This window comes from Fulmarus glacialis, unplaced genomic scaffold (genome assembly GCF_000690835.1).
Source record: "Fulmarus glacialis isolate BGI_N327 unplaced genomic scaffold, ASM69083v1 scaffold17330, whole genome shotgun sequence".
Classification (NCBI taxonomy): Eukaryota; Metazoa; Chordata; class Aves; order Procellariiformes; family Procellariidae; genus Fulmarus; species Fulmarus glacialis.
Genome location: NW_009189796.1, coordinates 3,910 through 26,672, shown reverse-complemented (window position 1 = coordinate 26,672; position 22,763 = coordinate 3,910). Strand labels below are relative to the sequence as shown.

Genomic DNA, 22,763 nt, shown 5'->3' with positions numbered 1-22,763 from the left:
TTCCCCTTCCATATTTAGGCTGAAATTCATTATCGGCTGCTGCAGGGTCCTGGCCAGGTCATCGTTAAACTCCAGGGCTTTGGAGTGCTTCCCAGCTCCCAGGCATGGGTGAGGGTCCGGGCCACATCCTGACGCCGTGCTGGGTGAGCTCTGAGCAGCGTGGAGGAGCTATACAGCACTGCTGCCTCTCACAGGTATCCTCACGTGGGCTCGGAGAGAGTGATTAGGCTGCCAGTGTCGGATCCAGGCTCAATTCCCAGCTCTCCGGCTGTACAACAGAGACAACAGTGCTCTCCGACCTTGCGAGGGTTTTGCAAGATAAATCTATTAAAGATTTAAAGACACCAGCTCCCAGCTACTCAATAAACCCCTGTTGATAATAAGGTACGAAGCGGGTCTTAGATAACGTTGGGTTTTTTTGCTTTAACCCATGCATCTCCAGGTAAATGAATGCAAAACCCTAATTGTTCGTATTGCTTGCAGGGCAGGATCCAGCCGTGGGTGGGATTTGCTCTGTAAGCAAATATCCGAGGGGATAATTCGGCAACGCGAGCTGTCAGAGCAACAGGAAGAAAGCAATGAGACGGCAGGATGGAATAGCAATAGGAAAGCAAGAGGTACCGTTGACGGTGAGCGTCACCTCCCGTTCTCCCGCGCCGACCCGCGGGACCACGGCTCGGCACACGTATTTCCCAGCGTCTTCCTGGCGGACAGACTTCAGGGTCAGCTTGTTCTCGTTGCTCAGGACCTGGAAGAGAGGAGGGGGTGGCTTTCAGGGGGGGCGATGCAAAGTTGAACGTGAGATGTGTGTTATGGGCTCCAGAATTGCCTGGAGAAAATGAAGTGGATGAGCCCAAAGTCTTACATGGCATGAAAATACCACTTCTTGCTGTTGACCAAGGAATAAAGAAATGACCCAGTTTTGCGGGGGAAATATAAGTCCTGTTCCTATTCATTTGAATTTTGAAAAACTCCAGTTTTGCAAGAAATTCAAGATACAAGAGAAAAATTTTGGTGGCTGCAGTGACACAACTGCCTTGTAACCCGGAGCAGAAAAGCCTTCGAGAGAACCGCACTCCACACTTGCATTTCCATATTCGCAAGTACGGGGGAGGCTGCCAGGATTGACTTGGGAATTTCAAACCCAGAAGTGATGGGAGACCAACTTGGAGAGCTGGCAGCCCCCTGGGAACCGGGTCTGGACAGCCGGGGAAATCTCAGCTGCTTTTGGCAAGCCCTCCCTATAGACCGGCTGCAAGGTGGCTGCCCTCCTGCCCCGGCAGTGCAATTAGCAGCTTTATTAAAGCTTGAAAATTGCTGAAGCAGAGGGATCTGGCTGAGGCTGTCAGCAGAATCCCAGCACTGGTGGTATTTAAAAAAACGTGGCCGGTCTAAAAAAAAAATAGCGGCTTTCGGAACAATGCGTTTCTGTGCTGGAAACGTGTGCCTGGGGGCTAATTCCTCCCGGCTGCCCTTGCCTCTCTCCCCCGGGGCTTTGCAGGCTGGGGCCAGCCCATCACCTCTCCTCCTTCCAGCACCCGCTTGCTCGCTGAGCCCCTGGTTCTCCTGGTTGCTGCTCCCACAGCTGATGCCTCTGGGAATTAGTCCTCCTGCAAAGCCCTGAGCGGTGGTTGGACATGGATTTGGGTCTCGCTGTAGCAAGAAGATGGGGGTCTCAGCCCTGACGTGGCATGAGGCAGAGACACTGAGTTTCAGATCCCTTTTAAACCCACTGTTTTAGCATCGATTACAAAGATATCCACGCAAACGCCTGTGCTTACTTGGCCTCACCCTCTCTTTGGTCTCTGATTTGTTTCCTTCTGGGAAAGTAGGAGGAAAGAAGGCAATCTCTTGTGGGAGCCCAACCTGGCTTTGGGAAAAAACCAGCCCTGATCCCCCAACCCACCGTGACGGCCGGGCGCTGATGGGCTTTACAAAGCAGCATCCCCTGCCAGCATCCCTCTGGGAAGATGGAGGCTGAACAGCACAAGCATCTCTGCTGGGTTAAACCAGCCGGCGGGTCTTGTCCTGAGCCCTGAGATGCCCCAAGCCAGCACGAGTCAGCTAGAGGGAGCCAAATAAAAAGGGAGAAGGCTGCTCTGCCTGCGTGCCGCTGGTTAACGAAGGCAAGCCCCGACGCGTGGTCAGGAAGCCCTCGTCCTCGCTGCGCATGGCTCCTTTCAGCTGCCCTGCACACTCCAGCGGCTTTGAGAAAACGAAATAGCAGTCTACGGTGCGAGAGCGTTGCCTGTGATGATAATAATCCAGAGAAACAACAACCGTCGCTGCGGGATGGGAAACCACCCAGGGATTATTGACCCACTGGGATTCCTTAGCTGATTCGAGCCATCAGCTCTCCCAAGTCTCTAATTACTTCCCAGGAGATGGCCTTCACCGTGGTCATTACGGTTTGGAAAAAATACCCCAGCAGTTAATGCCTCAATGTCCGCTCCCCTCCTTGGTCTGTGCCTGGGGAGTGGAGGTGAGGAGAGCGACTCAGCCCCTTCGTCTCACTCCCGTGTGAGTCCAACTCTCTGATAATACCTCGCCTTGGGCTGCGTAAGTCAGCGTTGCCTCATCGACTTCTTGTTTCCTTCGCCCAGACGAAGCTGAAAGATGCGTTTCAAACAAAACCCGCGTGCACCTTCTGGACGAGTTTCACGTCTCAGCTCTCCTTTTGCTTCTGAACGTGGCTTTGCTCAGCCCTCCTGTCTGTAACGAGGGGATCAGAGTACCTCGTGCCTCCCTGGGCTGACTGAGCTGCGATTAATATTTGCAAAACTCTTTTCGGGACAAAAGAGACGTGGAGAAGTCTGCTGGGCCAGCTCCAGTCTCCCCCCGACTTGAGCAGGCTCCAGCCCACAGCGGAGCTGGGGTGAACACATTAGGACGTGAGCTCACAGGTCTGGAGGCCAGAAAGGACCGTCCCAGAAAGGACCACCCGTAGGTGATTTGCAGAAGCGCTACCCGTCAGCGAGAGGTTAAGTGATGTTTAACCCTTACGCCCATCATCGTGGGAATCAATTCTCCTTCAATTAGGACTCCTTTGCAAACGTGTCCTGCGGGCGAGAGCTGCGCGCGCTCTGGAAGGTGGCTCTGCTAGGACTCGATGGGGCAGGGTCAGACGACCCGCTGCCTCGATTCCTCTGCGGCAGCGATGGCACTGATTTTCAGCAGCCTGGTTTTCCTTTTGCCTCTCCCAAACAGGACTCCAGGCCTGACTTTCCAGCCTGCCATCCAAACGCCTGGTGGATTCACACACGCTTTCATTACAAAGGCAATAAAGCCTTTACTGCTTAATGCACTTCTCCGGACTAACTGGGGACACTCACGGCAGCCTTGCAGACCTGCAGCCTGGGAACCACTGCTCTGCAATGCCACCTTGTCCCCTGCATTTGGAGGAACCCGGTAGGTCCAGCATTTATCCAGGCAGGAGCTCCCAGCCCATAGGTATGGTCTTTGCTCCATGGGGAGCATCACGCAGCACCTCATGCCCTGAACGTGCCATTCCCCACCGCCCCGGCAGCGATTCTTACCACGCCTGAGCCTCGCTTCATCCAGACGATGGTGAGAGATGGGTTCCCAGTCCAGGCACAGTTGAAGACCGCGTCCGAGCCCAGGTCAACGAGGAGGGACTGCGGTTCTGTCGCCATCCTGGGCCCAACTGCACAGAGGAGACCGGAGTTACTCCCAGTGATGGGCTGTGTCAATGAGAAACCCTCAAACCAAAGAGGTCACCGTGTCAGAAGAAGCAGTGGTAGGTCTTGATGGACCTATGGGTCACAGCCACAGAAGACCCCCAAATAAAGAAGAGCCTGAGACAGGTGCCTGGTGCAACCCCAGAATGACCAGCTCCCCAAGGACCACCACCATGAGCTGCGTGCTCATAAAGCAGGAGGAAATCATGGGTCCCACCACCAGAACATTTACAAAGTCTGAGCTGCAAGAGAGCCCAGCAAGTCCTGGTCACCCTGGGCAAGTCAGATCTAGCCGTGTCCCCTTCCCGTTAATTTTCAGCAGCTCTGCTGGCCCTGCTTAGTCCTGGGAAGCCAGTCTCAAGCTGACGGACTACTTACAGTAGACGTCCACGGTCCTGCTGATGTTTGTGCTGCCCAGCGCGTTGGTGACCTCGCAGGAGACGGGCTCAAAGAAGAAGGTGTGGTCCACGATGGTTTCGTAGAAGTCACCGGATGCTTCCTTTATAACCTGGCCTTTTTTCGCCCACCTGTTGAAGAAGAAAGAGCATCGTCGTGGTGCTGTTTTGCGTTGCTTGCCATTTACAGGTGTGCAATGGTTGGAGACCCGCTCACCCAGCACGCAGGTCATGGTGCTGGGGGAGCAGCACGCCATCGGGTGCCTGCTGCTGCCCTTGACTTTAGGAGGGACGTGCACTTGTCCTCAGCACCGTCCGCTTCCCCAGCGATGTAGGGATTATAACCGCAGGTTTTGGAGAGGAGACATCGAAGTGATGTGGACGTATATCCCTACTGAAACCTTTCCACAATAAACCAAAATTGCTGTTTCCCTGTGAAAGCCTGTTTCACTGGAAATACACCTCATTCCTTAGGATTGGGGGGCATGGGTGGAAGACCTCAGTGATAGCAGGGATGGGACATGGAGAGTCTCCGCTGATGGGGAACCACAGTGCCAGGCGCGCAGTCCCTTTCCGAACGCTTGCCCACCGACACTGCTGGTCCTTCCACATCAAAACCTCTAAAAACCTTTTCAGCTTCCCCCCACTTTCACCCTTTTCTCCTTTTTTTTTTTTTCCCCCCAATCAAAGAGAACTTTATCCCTTTAAGGCAGCTGAAATAACATTACCCTGAAAAGCCAAGCTGGCATTTGCAACACTGCAACTTGCAAATTGTCTTGGAGAACAAGCTGTCAACTCAGCACTTGAATTAAGCCGCTGTTTGCCAAACAATGAGCAAACGTGACCTAATGGGGCACCATCTGGCAACCTGCCACTCTGGAGCGGGTGGGAAAGACAGGAGATGCTGTCAGGCGGCGTGAAACTCCAGCCGCTCTTTGGGGGAAGGGAAAGAAAGCGCAAGCAGCAGCCCGGGGGCAAAAAAAAACATCTGATCCTCCCAAATCCTCCCAAATCCTCCCAAATCAAATTAGAGGGAAGAGGATTTCCCTGAGGAATCTCTGCCCCTGTTGTCTTGGGGCTGCCCTGCTCTGGTTGCGCTGGGTGGGTTGGGTTGTTTGGGTTGGGGAAAGATGCAGGCACTGGGAGCTGGACTTGCCCCATCAGGCTCCGGAGAGACGAACCGTGGAGGCTGCTTCCCACGCAGGGTCGGTGGGGTGGTTTTGGGAAAGCTCTCCCCTTCAAGGCGAACAGAATCTGCTCATGGTCCTCCTACGGGTCTCCTGCTCTTGCTTTCACTGCTCTCCTCTGCTCGTCCCCACCGCTCTGCTACGGGTTCTCCTTGCTTTAATGCCAGACTCGCGCTGCCCCAAAGGCAACCAAAGACGACTGGAGCTACAGTGAACTCGTACAGAGGGTTGGAGGCGCGGACGGCTTCCCCAAGTGCCTCTGCGGGGCTGGAGCGAGAGGGAAATGCCGGTCCACGGCAGGCTGGAAAACGCTCTGACAGTGCTGCTAGAGCAAATTCCCCCGGCGCCTGCTAACGTGAACCTAAGTGAATCAGGACAGCTGACCTGCAAGGCTTCACCCACCATCTGATGACACAAGCGTTTCGAAAGAGATGTATTAGCGGTACAGATGTGAGCTGATTTGTATGCACTTATCTGCCCTCTCATTTCATTTATCTTTGCGCCTCTAACAGATGCTGACTGGCCACTTCAGCTTCCCTGCCCTCCCTTCCTCCCCGGACTCCCCCTTCAATAATTAATCAGGAGATGCCGCTTTTATTTCTAGGGCTGCGTTTCATGTCTTAATGAGGGAGGTTCCTTGTGTGGAAAAACCAGCACAAGCGACACCTTCCAGGTGCTGCTCCAAAGCTTTGAATGGTCAATGATGCTCTGGTGATGCCTTTCTCCTTCCAGAGGGAACTGCAACCCAAGCCAAGGGGCTTGCAAGAGGTCAGCCAGCAAGGCTGATCTCAGCATCACGCTTCCCTGCCTCCTGATGGGATCTGCCTCCCTGCCGCAGGAACGACGCTGCCCATCGCAGAGAGCATCTGCCAGCGCTGCGGCAGCAGCTTGTCCCTTGGGGATGCTCCTCGTCCCCGGGCTGCGGCAGGAGAGGATCTGCCAGAGCTCTGATATCTCGTCCCTGAAGCTTTGCGCAGGTTGTGGGGTGGAGAAGAGACGCGTCCTTGCTTCCTCCTGTTTGGTTCGCTAGTCAAAAAGCCACACCTCAGCAACACCTGATGAAAGAAAGCAGGTAGGAAGGAAGGTAGAAAGCTAGAGGGGCAGGGAAACGTCAGCTGGAGAACATGGAAATACCCCGTGCTTTTTGTCAGGAGGAGTTCTGCCCCGTTAAGCACCTTTACAACTTTGTCCCCGTAGAGGCTCCCAGCCCCAAGCAGATTTGCAGCCTCTGAAGGGTCTTGTTCTGCTACTCAGGTGCTCAAGGGAGGCACTAGGTACATAAAGCCATGTCCTTGCAGTCAACGGGACGGGCCGAGTGTGGCACCCACCCCGCGGGGGAATCCAGCGCTTCTCTTGTGCCTGGCACGTTCCTTGTTATTTTGCACAAAACCACCTTCTGCAAAGGACAAGAAGGAGGTTTCAAGATGAGGATAAAAGTGACTTTTGAGTTCCCTGGGTCATGTCCTCGCAGCCTGCCTGCAGATCCTCCTCCCAGCAGGGACACGGAGGGCACCGGGGCTTGGAAACCAGACAAAGTGTCCGGAGGTGGGTTCGAGCCGGGCAGACTTCAGGTGAGATCCTCTTGAATGTTGCCAAAGAAAGCAAAAACGGAGGGCAAGGTTTCCAAGAGTTGTTTGACTTTGCAGCAGCTTGGAAAAACACACACAAACAACCGTGGCACGGTGCTTTATGTATTTGTTCAAAACCGATCTCTTCCGCAAAACTGGATTTCCCGAGCACGGAGATGTGTCACAAACAGCAATTTTTCATGCTTCAGCAGAGATCAAGGTTCTTGCTCCAGTTTTCCAAGGCTTAACACTGCTAAATCAATGTGGCTGAACAAGCAGTATAGATCTTTTATAATGTCGAACTGGTTTTTAATAACGACAGCTGATAACCCTCCTGTAAAGCTTCCCTTGATGTGCTCGTGGACAGCTAGAAGGCAAGTTACTCATGTTCTTAACAAGCCCATAACATGTCTTACTCACCTATTAACCTTTCAGTAATGATTTATAAATAGAATCTGAATAAAACGGAGCCGAGAAGATGCGGAGGATGCTCCAGCAGCCCCATCCACCGCCTCCACCGCTTTGGCTCTTCATGATTTCTTCCTAATGTCTCACCAGCCTTATTACATCGAGCCTGGCTCCCAGCCAGCACTCCTTGTCCTACCACCCTTGAGAGCAGGGGCTTCTTTCATTTATATCGTTACCTTGAAGCTATTTATAGATTGCAAACCTGTCGCCCGGGGTCTTCTCCTAGACTATCTAAATTTACCTCCTTTAGTCTCTCCTCGTATGACTTAGCCGCTAACTCGCCTGTCATTTTTTTTGCTGCTGGTTTTCTTCCTAAGCCCAACCATATTGCAGGGGCTGTAGGGACAGGTCCGTGCGGGGGGAGCGCAGCATCCTCGTGTCCCCCCCGTGCTGAGCCTGCCCCAGGAGAGGGGCGAGGGTCTGCCCTTGGGGATCCTGCCCAGAGAACCTCTTCCCATGATTTTCTTGGGCTCGCCACGCCGCAGGGAAGGACTCCAAGGTTGGCATGGCAGAGGGGATACCATGAGCCGCAACCCAGCCTCCCTGTGCTTCTCGGGTGGTCTCCATGGGGTGACAGTGGCAGCATCACCGTGAGATGCCTTCACTACCCGCTCTCTACCACCAACAGGCACCTTTTGAGGAGCCAGCTCCAAATTCACCACTTCTCCCCACTATCCCATGTCGTACGGCCAACGCAGACCCGGCATCCTATCTGCGGCTGTCCCTCATCCCCCCGGGCTTTGCACATTTTCTTGTCTTCCTTTCTCTTCACCAAGCCCCATCTCAGCCTGTTTCCCCAGATGGGCATTTCTTCCCCTCCAGGCTGAGTTTCTTTTTGTTATTTCCTTCCCCATATTTCTAACCTGCGTTTGTTTTTCTCTGGCCTCTCTGGAGGGAGTGCCCAGTGCCTCCCGATTCAGCATCTTCTGGAAATTGAGTCAGCCCGGGTGATGGAGGAAAACAAATTTCAACCAGGAAACAGATATTTCGATCCAAGCTTCAAAGGAGTTATTACAGACAGCAATGAAAAAACAGTGATTAAAGAATAATAAAAAAAAACCCCTGTACTGGGTCCTTTTAACACTTAAGATAAGTGTCCTTTTAACATTTAAGATCAGAGGGAGGGGGGCACTTTTCTAAGGAGACATTCTCCAGGGAAATAGCATTTTTCGGACTCCATCGATTGCTTCCCAGCTAAGAGTGCCTGCAAGCAAATAAGAAAGGACAGGTTGGGATATGTTAGCTCACAAGCAATGCCGTGGCTTTCTTTCGCTTTTCATACATCAGTGTTTCACCGACCTGCTCTGGTTTCCGAAGGAAACCTGCCGAAAGCCGGGATGAAGAGCTTGTGCTTCCTCCCAGGGTCACAGCGGAAGATGCTCAGCTTAGTCTTCTTCTACACAAGGGGTAAAAACCCAGCAGCTCCACCACTTCCCCTTGAGGACCCCATTTCTGGCCGGGCTCTTGGAGCCCATGAAGAGCAAACCGCGTTCACGTTCACAACAAGAGCATGCCGTGCCCTGTAGAGCGTCGGTACACAGAGGAGCATCGCTAGCGAGCACTTCATCTGCCTGAGCGCTGCCCAAGCTCACCGTAACAAATAAATTCCTCTGTCTGTGGTACAAGGACTTGTAATTCTTCAACAAACAAGCTATTTACTTTACAGCCCTGGGAAGGCTGTAGGACTCGTACATACTCTTCTTTATAGGCTCTCCCCAGCACCTCCCAGCAGCAGATGAACAACCAGAGGGCATCGCTAGCACCCAGCCCTCAGCACAGGGATGCTAGGGCTCTCTGAAATCTATAACGCCCCATCAAGCACTACTTAAATCCATGCTGCAGGCTACGTGGATCCTTGCTAAGGAGGTTTTTTGCAGTTGCCAACAGCACGCGCGCTCCTTGAACCAGACCTCCCGGCAGATCGGCTGCTCTGATGGCGTGTAACCCAGGGAAGTGGAGTGTATCATAATTTTTAATTAACAATGCAAAATAAAGCAGTTGCTTGCCATATAAATTGAGTTTACTAAGAATGACTTAAAATAGATAAATATTTTCTTGGATGCATTTTAATTGCTTCATAAAAGTACCAAGAACACCCACAAATACCTTGAATAAATGCATGGCTCAGGGAATGAATTAATTAACATTTCATTCCTGGGAATGGCTATTAATTGCTACAGATTGCTCAGAGAATGGGTTTTGTTGCTTTATTGCCAGCAGTACCTTCAATTCCTAGTGCCGTAATGTGGCAGTCCCCTCTCATCCTCAGACGAGAGCCGTCCCCACGCGTGACAGCTGCCAGCGGGATGCTGCGAGCACAACCCCGCATCCCTCCGCTGCCCCCGTAACCCCGGCATCCCCCACGGGGAGGAGCTGATGGAGAAGGATGGTATTTCATGGACGATGTGCTGGCATCCCTCGGATGCCGGGCAAGGACAGCGGATGGCTCGTGCTGGCAGCTCCACGTTTGCAGAGCATCTCCCGTGAGTGACAGTCTTGTGAGAAATGATAGAGGGAGCAACAGGGCCCGAGCAGTGTCACGCTACCCCCCTGCACGGCTCCGGCATGATGCATTGCGCAAATTATTTCTTTATTAAGAGTAAATTTCCATAATGGTGATCTATGGGGTTATTCCTCTTCTCCTGCCTGCTCCCTCCCTAATGAAGACGTGTGGGCCCCGCGCGGTTCCTCAACCGCACGTCTGCCGTCCTCCCTCCGTGTCGATGCAGCGGGTTCATTTATCAGCCGGCGCAGGCGACAGGTAATCTCTCCGCCATCTAAATTACAAGGCTGGGCCTTCCAGCTTGGGCTTTAATCAAGTTCAGGAGGGCAGAGCCCCGAGCAAAGCGCTGAGCATCCTTGCTGATGGCTGGCCGGTCCTCGAGCACTCGGGCTGGGGGAGCAAAGACGATGGTACCCACCATACTCAAGGAAAGGCTTCCAAGCCTCCAGCTCCCATCCTGACAAACCTCCATCCATGCACGGCTGCTGCGGCGACAGACTCTTCCCAAACCTCTCCATCCCCGACGCCGGCATCTCGGCTCCACCGTGAAGTGAACTCCAGGTCCTAACGGTGGAGATGCTGCACCTCGGAGCAGAGGTGCCAGCCTTCCTCATCTCCCCCTGCCTATTTTTTTTTCCCATGTGGCTTTTCTTCAGAAACAAATAAACAGTAAGAAAGATTGCAACTTTCTCCCGAATTTCAAGAGTTCAGACCTGAATCCCAGACAAGGACATGATTGCGCTCGCTGCGATACACCAGTTGCCGCTACTGGGGTTTGATTGTTTTTAAACACTCTGGGGTTTTGATGATAATAATAACACCTCGCGGCGCAGAAGAAACCTCTGGCTTGATTTCCCATCTCATCTCAGCTGCGGCGTTCCCCCTCCTGCCAAGCCAGGAGGCCGGCGATGAGCCTGATTGCTCATCAAACTGCGGTGCACGGGTTTTGCATCTCCTCCTTGCCATCAGCAGGTCCCATGGGTGGGAAAAAATCAGTGAGGGGCTACTTAGAGCTCCCCAAATCACGCCTGAAGATGTGCAACTGGAGTTCAGCTCTCCGGAGAGCGTCGGGGTACGGGAGCAGAGATGGGCAGGAACACCCCAGGGCCAGTTCTGTGCTGCCCACGGCACGGGAGCCTGGAGAAACCAAGGTGAGAAGGTTTCTCTCTCCTAGATGGTACAATTAGAGCCGTGTCGCCGGCACAGCCTGTACAAGCCACGGTTCATTTTGGTGAGAAAACAATCAAAATAGCACAGTGATCATAACAAATTGGCCACAGAAGCAGAGGGGAAGAAGTAAACAAAGCTGTTAACTTGTCAATGACTTGACTGATCAACCGTTGTAAATAGTTAAAGCCGGCTGATGAGCCGTGCAGATAATCAATGGTGTAACGCTACGCACCGCAGCCCCAGGACCGGGCACGACCGGGGTTCGCAGCTGGAGCTGCAGAAGATCCAACTGGGAGCGTGCCGCGGGACCTCTGTGCCTGCCAGAGATGCAGGACGGCCACGGACCCCCGGGGCGGCTTGGCCGGGGGACGGCGAGAAATAATACCTGCCCGGTGCACGTGCATCCCGCTGGTCGCTGATATTCGCAGCACTGCGGCGCAGATCGTAGAGGATTACGGACACTGGCTTTTGCAGCAGGGAGGTGGGGGCCGAAGCGCACCCCATCGTGCCCCCCCCAGCTCCCCCCTGGCACGAGGGGCCGGTAAGGGATGCTCATCCCCTCTGGAAGGAAACCGGAGACGCTGCTGATGGAAAAGCTATTACTATTTCAAAAGAAAAGCGCAAAACTTCACTGGCTGGGTGATTCCTTCTGCAAATCGAGCTGTTTTCTTGACAGATCAAAACAAAATGCAGACGCTTTAGATCTGGCGGTCTTTTAATCCCGCTGTTTAAAATCCCCCCTCCTCCTCCACCCCCTCACACGAGAGGGCTGTGCACTGATCCCGGCCCCATTAATCCCTCTTTTGGTGCTTCTCTTGCCATGACGGATGCTTTTCTTTCCCTGCCCTTTTCACTCTCTTTTGCAATAATTCCTCTCCCCTCAACCCCAGGGCCACGGGATCATACGAAAATCGTACTTTTTTTTCCAAGTTAAAGACTAACGTTAAATTCCTGATTTTTCTAGGTGCAGAGAAAGTTTAAAACCACTCAGATGGGTCCGAAGAAGCAGGCTACGACAAAAGCCAGCTGCCAAAACTGCTTATCCTGGGGAAATACTGGGGATGTGAGTCACCCCTGGTCCTGGATGAGTTTGGAGTTGTCACTTCTCCCGGGGGGATTTTACCCCTTCGGCAGCGATGCTGCATTTCATTTCTCCTGCCTACATCATCTTGACTTATCCGGCCACACAATAGACATGACTAATAGCTTAACTATTATTTCTCGCGCGGATCGGGTAATCCAATTTCATCACGTGGTTTGTGTTTCCTCAAATCGTTTAACGGGATTAGTCCTTTCTGGGGTCTTCCTACCCCACTCCACCCCCGTAGCAGAATTTCTTTAGCCAGATTTATGGATGCTGGCATGTCGAAGAGCTAATTCTCCGCCGTGTTTATCCTCCTGCTTAGCGCGAAGTGAATCTGTGCTGCGAAAGCGTTCAAACACGCCTTTCCCTCTACAACAGCTCTTATTTTTCACCTAAAAAACATCACCCGTGCTTGTGGCCTTTATGACTTTACACCTCGCCGTGCAATTCCTTTGGGGTTTGCGGGGAAAAAAAAAACCAGTGGTAAATGGAGACAGAAAACCCCAGGCCTTCATCAGCCTAAGAAATCTGCTGCCAGGGGGATCTCGGAGCCGGTGCTGGGCTGGGACCGCATGTTTTGGATCACTGAAGCTACCAAATCCGTAGGCTTCAGGGCAGAAATAGTGGGCACGCAGGCAGGAATGGCTCCTGCCTTCCTGCACACGGGATTCATGCATGGCCAGAGAGCTGTCGGGTGGCTGGGGCTTATTCAAAGGGTTTTCTCTTTCTTGGCTGACTCCTAAAGCTCCTCTGAGGTTTTGACCTGGGCTTGATTTCGGGATGTTTTCAAGGGTTTTGTGGTTTGATCTCTGTAGTGCGAGAGGGCTTCAGCACGCACCAGGTTGACCTCTCGCTGGCATGGAGAGAGAAGACAGACCTCGGGACAGGTTTTATATTAACTCTTCAAGGAGGGTGACCAACCTTGGACGTGCCAAACAGCCAGGCGATGCTCCCTGCTTTGGACACGGTGCCCACCAGCCTGAGCCAGCTCCCTCTGACTTTCCAGCCCCAGCTCCGAGCAAACTCGCCGAGTCCCCCTCAAGCCCTGCCTTCCCCATGACAGCTGCTGTTGCCATCCCGTCGTTCAGGCTCGCTTTTTAGGCTCTATCTGTCTGAATTTTGGCACGTCCTCAGGTTGGTGTGAGGCACAGTTCCTTCTCTGGCAGGTCCCTTGGCCGGTTCTGCCAGAACAGTTAATTATTCAGGGCTGAACTGTGTCTAGATCAAATGATTCAAGTTAGGATTATCAACGGAGGCAACTGTGCCCGGAGGTGTGCACCCCAGGTGAAGACGGGTTGAGTCCTAATTATGTGGGCATCTTCTTGCAGAAGATGCCAAGGGCAGCTATTTCTGTGTAATCCAATGTAGGCTCCCGCTGGCTGAACTGTGAGTAACTTGGGGATCTGGCAATTCATAAGGAAGAATAATAAATGACATATCCAGAAACGCATTCCCTCTGCGCTAATGCAAATATGGTGAAGTAGAATAAAGTTGCAAGTTTACCAAAAGATCTGTTCATCTTTTCAGTATGAAATTCATCTGTCCATCAGTCCAACCAACCAACCATCCATCCATCCCCAAACTTATGCTCAAGTCACTGTTCTTGGCCAAGCCTCTTGAATCCCCTTATACCACCCTGGTAATGACACTGTTCTTAGCCATGTCACGAGAAAATAATCAAAAGTGGCTGCACACTGGTAGAACAGAGTGACCCATAAGAGCTTTGCAATTATCTATCAACTTCTGTATAAGACAGCAAGAAACAGCATTTCAAAAAAAGACAAGTCTCCAAAAGTAAAAACCATTAAGTCCTTAATTACACACTTCAATAGCAAAGCAGAGCTGAGCAATAAGCATTGCTTGATGCTTTACAGACAAATGGCCTTCTAATCCAGAGACAACAGCTTGCATTTTTCCTTTGCTTTAATATTTGCCAACAGCTTCCAGAGAGTTTGCATAGGAACAGAAACCCAAGGATAACTTCAAGACCTGAAGTTAACAGAGTTATTCCATGATCTGAATCTGGATGAGACCAGAATTCCTTTTGGGTCTTTCTGGGATGGGCTCTGCAAGGCTAGGTGCTGCCTACCGCAAACAAGCGTGCCAAGACAACTTCATGCCAGGTGGAGAGGTGGCTCAGGACGCACGGCACGTCCTCGCCACGGCTACCAAAGTCATCCAGGTTGGCAGAGGAAAGAACTCTCCTGCCAGAAATTGCCCCAGCTCAGCTTGTGCCAACTTTTCCCTTGCTTTCCCCTAGATTTGCTCTTTCCCGATGAACCCAGCCTGACTTCCCAGCTGAGCAAGCCTGCGTGACATTTGCCCAAGCTCAGCAGCAGATCCACACGCCAACAGCCTACATATGGCAGGATGAGCCCTCTGATTGCCAGTGTCCAAGACCAGTCTCGTGTACTGGGGAAATTACCAGGACACGTGTTCCTGGGGGGCGAGTGGGACCCAATGGGTTTATTTTGGGACGCCAGCGTCCACTGGCTTTTCTCATGCTCATGCCATGCACGTTGGCCTACATTTTGTAGCCATCCCGACAGCTTTTTTAAGCAGAGACGCTGCTTGGGCAATTAGTCAAATGAACAATAACTGATGCCGACTGCAATCACCAAATCACCACTGGAGCAGAGACGGTGACAGGGAGAGAAGTAGATGCTAACAACTCCGTCCTTCATTTAAACCCCCCTCTAGCCCCTGAAAACTGCAATAAGGGAGCAAAGAGGGAATCAAGAAGTGAAATCCTTTAGCAAAACACCTGCAGGGCTGAGGTGGATGCAACCCCCGACCCCATCCCGGGTCCTTCCCGCGTCCCCTGCCTCATCATTCACACCTTGCTTGTCCCTGTTTTTTCCTACCCTCTGGCATGAAAGCAGATAAACCTCAAACAGAGCTGAAGGCCTCTTAAATCAATGTCTTTCCCAACTCAGAAGCTGTAAGAGGATTCATTATTTATATCGCAGAGACACAAAAGCTTAGCATATTTTAAGCTGTCTGAAACGACTTCAAGGCAACTCTTCCTCTCTCTTCTTTTTTTTTAACAAAACATTGAGATGTCTCTGAATCGAGCGGCAGGAAGAAACTCTCTTTTTCTTCCGAAAGAGAAAATAAAATGGAGGGATTGAGGGAGAGAAAGAAAAAATCCCTGTGATCCAGCTTAGGATCACCAAGGAACACCCGGCAGGGGATGTTCCCTGTGAGATGCTGGCATAACCCTTCGACAGGCTTTTTCCTGACGTCGCAGGGAGGTTATGGCAGTAGGAGAGGTGAAGGAGACATCTCTGCTACTTCACAAGTACAAGCACACGCGTCCATATCCTTCAGAGGCAGCAGGAGAGGAGGTGCTGAGTGCTGGGTGTCTTTTTTTCTCTCCTTCTCCCCCTTTTTACATTTTCAATTTAGTCACAGCATCTCTAATTTCCTTAGATCTGAAGCCACCTCGTGAGACTGGAAGGGAACGATATAGAAGAAAGATGAGGGGAAAGAAATGCCAGTAATCTTGTAAAAGTCAGTTTTGAAAAATCAATTTTCTTGTGTGACAAGATTTGCTTAAGGCTTTTCGTTCTGTGAAATCAGCCCATCATCCTGCGGGAACGCATGAAGGAAGTGGCAAGTGTGGTTTGGAATAACTCAGATTAAAGACTGCTAAATCAGGCTTGAGAAGCTGCCACCTCTCCTTGCAAAGGGAGAGGAGATCTGGTCAGAGGAGCCAACAATGCTCCCTTCCCAGCCACCTTCCCAGTCGCCAGGAGCCTGTCTTGAAGGAGAGGTGACCAACGAGAAAACACAACCCTCAGACCTCTCTGAACCCTAGGGATGTTTAAAAGAAGCGGTAGCAGCTTTGCTTGGTAGCAAACCATAAGGTCTTTGCTAGCACCCAGAGATTTGGGTGCAAAGTTTGCTGGAAATGAGAGGCTTGGGAGACAGGTTCACTTTGGGAAACCGCAGCGCACGAGCAAAGTCTTGAAGACTTGTGAGGCTGCCAACTCCTGCCCAACGGGATGCTGGCGGTCCTGGCTGGATGGGGACGGCCACAACCACGGTGCACCCCATGTTTCAGTGAGCCCTCCTGAAACAGGCCAGCAAACCCCCTCTGCCATCCCCCTCCGTTGGAGAGGCTTCATCCGACACAGCGGTTTGGGCTGGCTGCTTCATCCATCATTTCATTTGGTACCTTTAATCATTTCTGCATCAGGGAGCGGTGCTCAAGAGTACAAAGCGCTTTCCTTCCCCCCCTTTTTTTCTTCCTTTTCCAGCCATCAGACTCTCTCTCCTCTACGCTCTCTCCTAATTAGTTCGAGCTGCCTCCGAACATCTCCAACCTGCTTGTTCCCATTACCCTGACAAGCCAGGGAACGGGAAGACAAATCTCCCCGTCCTCACACCTCCATGAGCGAAGGGAGGCTTTTCCAACCCCCTCGTCCCAGTCTCACCTGGAGCCGTGTGCCTTGGCGGAGCCCCTCCTGCAGCCCAGCCTCGCTTCCCAGCTGCAGGGATATTTGTGCCTTTTTTTTTTTTTTTTTTTTTTTTTTAAAGGCCTGTCTTCCCCCCCCCCCCTGCCACCCAGCCACACTCCGCTCCCTGTCAGAGGGAGCTGGCAGATGGGGCTGATGCATCACGAAGGAGATCTGAAGAATTCATTTCCCGTTATTTTTTTCTTTCCCCAGCTTTCATTTTCACTTCAGAGCAAAGGTCCTGTTGTCTGTTTTTTTTTTTTTTTTTTTTTTAAAGGCCTGTCTTCCCCCCCCCCCCTGCCACCCAGCCACACTCCGCTCCCTGTCAGAGGGAGCTGGCAGATGGGGCTGATGCATCACGAAGGAGATCTGAAGAATTCATTTCCCGTTATTTTTTTCTTTCCCCAGCTTTCATTTTCACTTCAGAGCAAAGGTCCAGTTGTCTGGGAGGAAGCTACAAAGACAAACCTGGGCAGGAAAACAGAGATAGCCAGGAAAAATGTTACAGTGCCGATAACTTGAGACCTCTGCGTGCTTTGCATTCATTTCAACTCCCGCTTTAGCTGCATTTTGCTATGTCTATAAATCAGATTTATTCCACTGCTGCTGTGAAATGCCTGCGGGCCCCTTCCCCGCTCCAGCTTCTCTTGCTTCCCTTGCCGAGTTTGGCTGCGGGAGGCAGCGGGAGAGGTGACAGCCCTGCCGAGGGACAGCATATGGATTCGCAGCGTCCAGCCGCTGGACAGACGGCAGCCGCGGCCGTTGGAGGAGGAGGGAGCAGATGGGAGGAAGGCAGCAAAAACCGGGAGCGCGGGGGGCCAGAGCCTGCATGTTGACATAAATGAGCAGTTTCCCCAAGTTGGACTGAAGGAGGAGGATGATTTGGGAGGGAGAAGGTCCTAAGCATGCCAAGAAATGGCTGCAAAACCAGAATGACCGTTCCACTTGAAGATGCTCAGATGCCTCTTGCCTGGACCAGACGTCTGGTGAGCTGCTCCCTGGACCGGTCTCTCCGCAGCCTCCTGGTCAGCAGGGATCCCTGAAACTCTGCAGGACCGTGCGGGGCCGCCCCGGGTCCCCTTGCAGTCCCCAGCAGAGATGTCCGGGTATTTTTCAGCTGCGAGTATGACACTGAGCCTGATGGACGTGCCCATGGACTTCACACCTTGTCTGCAGTCGCTGGCTGCTCTGCAGTGTGTTTCAAACCCTTGACAGTCCCTTTTAAATATTAATAGTGATGTGATTGTCATTTAATAATGGCTTAATATTGCAGATCCCCCTTCCTTGGCAGAGACTGCTGGGGAGACAAAAAATGTGCCAATTAGGTAGCGGTCTCAGTGATCAGAAGCTCTGGGGAAGGCAGGGTACAGGAGGGATGTTCACTTTTATTCCGGGCCTTTCATGAACGGGCAGAAGAAAGCAAGCAACATACCAAACACACCAACTCCCACGAGACATTTTTCAAAGCCATCTGAATTTCATATTAAAATATATTCAGGTCTTATAGTGCCAGAACAGGGAAAACGGCCACTGCTGTGGCTTGGCGGCAGGCAGCGCCAGGCGTGCCCATTAAATGGATCATTTGCCACTTCTCCGTCAAAAGTTGCCAATGAAATGCATTGCCCTGAATCTCTGCATCAGCTTCCCAGGATCCAATAATCCCTTCTGGCCTTTACAGCCTACGGACCTGTGAACGTATTCTGCGGCAGCTAAATGGAAGAGGCAGGGACTTTAAGAGCGTTAAACTTCAAATATGCCTTCCCCTGGCCTTTCACCCGGGAACAAAGATGTTGTGCACATCCAGAAGCCCAGCTGACCAAGTGAAGGAGCTATGGAGAGCTAGCTGGAAGAGAGACATCTGCTCCCAGATTTCTCCTTCTGCTCAACGGTCCTGGCAGCAGGAACCAATTCCCAAGACTCTTCCTTCCCTAAGACCCGAATTCCTCGGCTCTGTAGATGAAGCATGTGGCATCATCATGGTCAGCCGAAATAGGATGCATCCATCTATCAGCCCAGCTGTCCTCACTGCTTGGAGATGGGGGTTGACCCTCTTCACTTGAATCCTGCTTTGGACGCATCCGGGGGGGCAGCCCTCGGGCATGGGCGGACCCCATCCGAACAGGTCTGATCCCTGAGGAATGAGCATGAGGAATTAGGGATGGGAATCCCCGGGTACCGCACACAAACCAATGACTCGCTGACCTTCACTCGGAGCTCCCTCCTCTGCTATAACCACACACTTAGGGCAGGGGCTGTCTCTTCTCTCTTGCCTAGGGGATCTGTTTTGGAGAAGTTGGGTCTATGTGTGGAGCCCATGACTGACTGATGATGGATGTGCTTCTAGCAATCAGTTGGCCCAGCCAGCCACGTTTACTGGGGCAGTGAAGGTGCAACGATTCACCCCAGGCAAGCAAGGGCTGGCTCATCCCCTCTTCCGTTCCCCATCCCTTTGAAAAGGCTCTCCCAGTCTTTCTAATGTTCCTGGCTTTGCTTCTCTTCCACCCAATGTCACCCAGCAGCAGGCACTCTCATCACCTGGCTCTTTGCCATGTAGCAAAGCAATGCCAAGCCACGAGGGAGCTGGTTCCAGTGTCTGAGCAAACTTCCAGGCCTCAGCGGTGCTGTTTCCAGCAGGACATGGGGCGTGCGCCCTCAGAGAACTTGACTTCTCCGTGGCAGCCTGAAGCATCTCATGAATAAATCTGGTAAGATGCCAGCAGATCCCAGAACTGTGCAGACGAGACCCAAAGTGAAAAGAGCAGCAATGCTCTGTGGAGTTTGAACTTCTCCTCTGGGTTTGTTAACATAAAATGTGGGAATGCTTCTACATGGAACGAATGCCTCTGAGATGGCACAGTGTAAGACAGGCAGGCCAAAGCACAGCTGATGTGTATCATTATTTCCTCCTTCTCTTCTCAGAGCACCTTGATATCAGGTGCAATTTTTCCACATCTACCTGAACCCCAACAAACCTGCCACTTTCTCCCCCACGACCAGCAGCCAAAATACTCGCAGACCTGTACTTGGGCACGACGTACGATCCTCGGAGACAGCAGATCTGCTGAAGGTGCTTGGGCTCTTCATCCATACGTCTCCCTGAAGCTGGGTGGGAAATGCCCCCCCTGCATCCCAACCAGAGCCAGGACCCTGTGGAGCAGGCTGGAGGAACGGGACCGGCACTGGATCTCTTCCCTGTTGTTGCCCCTTTGCAACAGCAACAAGTCACATCTTTTTGCTTCCCCCTGCGCAAAGGCAGAGGGAGGTGAGGACACTGCCTCCCATCAGGTGCATTCGAGCCCTACCGCCTTTAAAGAAAACCTCTTTAAGAAGCGGTTGAGTTTGGATTAATATTTGATGAGTGACAGCATGCTGTTGGTTGAAAGATAAAACAGTGTTTACCAAACAAGAAGGTCTTTTCTACAGACAGGAGCCCACTGAGTGAACAAATAAAGAATGCTCCTGCTGCAAGCCGAGCCATGCGGTGCGTCGGCGATGACGGTGGGGCTGAGGACAGAGGGATGCTGTGGGCTGGCTCCGAGCTCCGGCACAGCCTGACCAGGCACCCTGTGATCCAGGAAGATGGCGTGGCTCAAGCCCTGACCTGCAGCTGTGGTTCACCAAGCTGGTTGATGAAGGAAGATCCTCACCGATACTTGGGCAGGAGGCACCTTTGGCTTCAGCCCAACAGGGGCAGGTGGAGCTTGCTTGGACCGCACAAAATGCAATCCCCCTTCTCCTATAGGATGGGGAAGAAGTGGCGTAGCACCCATCCCCGGGTGGCTGTGAAAGAAATGCTTCGGTCAGCCCCTCCTGACCTCTGCTTCTGCTGCAGCATCAGCTCCGATGTCCCACACAATTATGGAGAGTTGTGCATGTTGTTCAGAGCTGCTGTAATCAACGCCAGAGCCAGACGCCTTGCAGCAGCTGGGAAGGGATAGCTCTCTCCTTCCGTCTATGTCTGTTTGTCTGTCCATCAGTCCCATGCCTTATTTTGGAAGTGCAATGGTCCCCAGAACTGCAGCTGATGCTGGAGGGTGGCTCGAAACGTCCCCTCACCTCCGTGACTGCAAAGATAACATTATTTGCAAAGGTCTCTGCTAGCCTTGGGGGTGAGAGCAGTGTATCAATGTGCGAGAGTGAGATATGTATTGCCCTGCCTGTACACCAACTCCCCATCGCTCTGCAAAAATAATCACCATCGGAGGAGCCCAAAAGGCTGAGGGACTCTGCCTCTTGCAATATTAAACTTTCCCATTTTCTTCTGCCACTTTAAAGATTCTCTTTCTTACTGCGAGTGATAAATAATAACAGCAAAAAAACACCCCACAGACACACAACAGACATCAAAAGCCAAGAGTGGATTGGCAAATAGAGAGATCTGAAGTGAGCAAAGAAGAGGCCTGGTTGTGAGTCGGTTCACGTAGCCCCGACTTCTGTTGCTTTCCATTAATTTTACCCACCATCACAGGTGGCAGAACAACGGCGACAGCTAATTACTCTCTCTCGCTTTCCCTTTCTTGCCCGTTTGCTTGCAGCAAAAGCAAGGCAGTAAATTCCCAAATTCCCCCCTCCCCATCCCAGCATCGTCCACCGAGAGGCAGAGGCGCGTGGGAATTAGAGGAAGACGAGGCGGTGCGATTTGCCTGTGCGTACGCTCGCTGCCCGGTGGAGCCGTTTGCTGCCGCTGCTCCTCCGGCCTGGCACCGCGGCTACGTGACGCTCTGCCTGCAAACGCGCTGGCAGAGGCAGGCAGCGGCTCGAGGCAAGGGGAGAGGAAGGGGTAGCTTTCCCCCACCGTCGTTGGGACACCAGGGAGCCTCTTTGGGCTTTCAGCCCGACGTCCACGGCACTAAAGCAGATGGGGACACGTCCACGGAGGTGCTGCCAAGCAGCCCAGGTCCCCTTGAGCCTTTCTCCAGCAGAAGATGCCGCACCGGCAGCAGCAAGGAGTGGTGGAGCAGCATTTCGGTGGGCTGAGCTGCTTTTTAGCTGCAAAGGGAACATGCTCCCAGGCAGAGATGGGATAAATCCAGGCCAGATGGGGTACAAGACCCTATAGAGCCCATAGGATATGTCTGTGCAGAGATTGCTCTCCATGGTGAGAGGGAAAACATGCAAATGAGCAAAAACCCTGCTGCTAGGGTTAATTCATCCCCATGCCAAAAAAACCCCACTCACGCCTCACTGCCAGCCCTCTGCCCGACTCCCCCCGCTTGCTTTTGGTGACACTGGCCTGTCCCACCTCCAAAAGCGAGTGACAGCCTAGGTGACATCGTGGGCGAACAAACCCCCCTGGGGAAAAAGATGCTCCTCGTCAAGGAATCGTTGCTGCCAGCGAGGGAGGAGGATTGGGATTTCAGCTCCAGCTTCAGCTGCCGGGTGTCCTCAGCTAAGAAAAGGAGCAGAGGAACCGTGTCCCCAGTGAAGGACCCCCCCTGCCCCAGCCCGCCTCCAACACCACGAGATGCCAGCAGATTTTAGGGTGGAGGGGTTGTGGCTTTTCCTCCAGTTAGAAAATGCCACCGAGGCCAAACATTTCGCGGAAACCTGTCAATTTTGACAAAATGTCATTAAATCCCCCCCAGAAGAGAAGATGCGGCACAGGCTGTAACTTTCCATTCTGGCTCTGGGAGCAGATTGCTCCGAGGTCTCCTTTCTAACCGGGTTTTCCTTGCATTAAAAACTACACGTATGTGATATATTATATAAGAGAGCACAAAGAAAACCTCTTAAGGAAAAAGGAGCTGCCTCGATTTCATCAAAGCTATATTCTCTACGGGGGGTTTGGGTGGGGGCAGAAGGAGATTTTTGTCTCCTGGGAAATTCTGTTGAATTTTGCTTCTTTTCCCTTAAAACCCCAGGACTGGCTTATTGCTAAGGAGCAGCATGGTTCACGGATGCTTCCCAGCCAAGCATTTTTGGGTGAAGCCTTCGGGTGAGATGTTCGACCTTGCTTGCTTTTCCCAGCCAGAAAAACCCGGGGTGCAAATCCGATGCAAAACTTACCGCCCCTTGCAAATTGAAGCAAGGTGAATGCTTGCTCGTGTATTTGAAGCAGGGATAGCCCTGCGGAGCTGGCTGTGGATTTATGCCCAGAAAAGGGGATTTATGTTGTTTAGATATTTTTCCTTTGTGTTCAGAGCTGTTTGCTGACAAACATATTGGGAGATATTAAAAATAAACGTTGGCTGAAGACCAAGATCTGGTATCTCTATCTCAGGATGAGGGAA

The 22,763-nt window shown here is 52.2% G+C and overlaps 1 protein-coding gene across 1 annotated transcript in view; it reads right to left on the bottom strand.

The window, feature by feature from the left end:
• KIRREL3 (kin of IRRE like 3 (Drosophila)) overlaps positions 1-22,763 on the bottom strand; it is a gene marked incomplete at both ends in the record, with an annotated part of 40,875 nt that overhangs the window by 15,138 nt on the left and 2,974 nt on the right. The window contains 3 exons of the mRNA XM_009583448.1: positions 622-748; positions 3,537-3,664; positions 4,077-4,225. Of these exons, the coding sequence (XP_009581743.1) occupies positions 622-748; positions 3,537-3,664; positions 4,077-4,225 (404 nt within the window). The remainder of the gene's footprint in view (positions 1-621; positions 749-3,536; positions 3,665-4,076; positions 4,226-22,763) is intronic.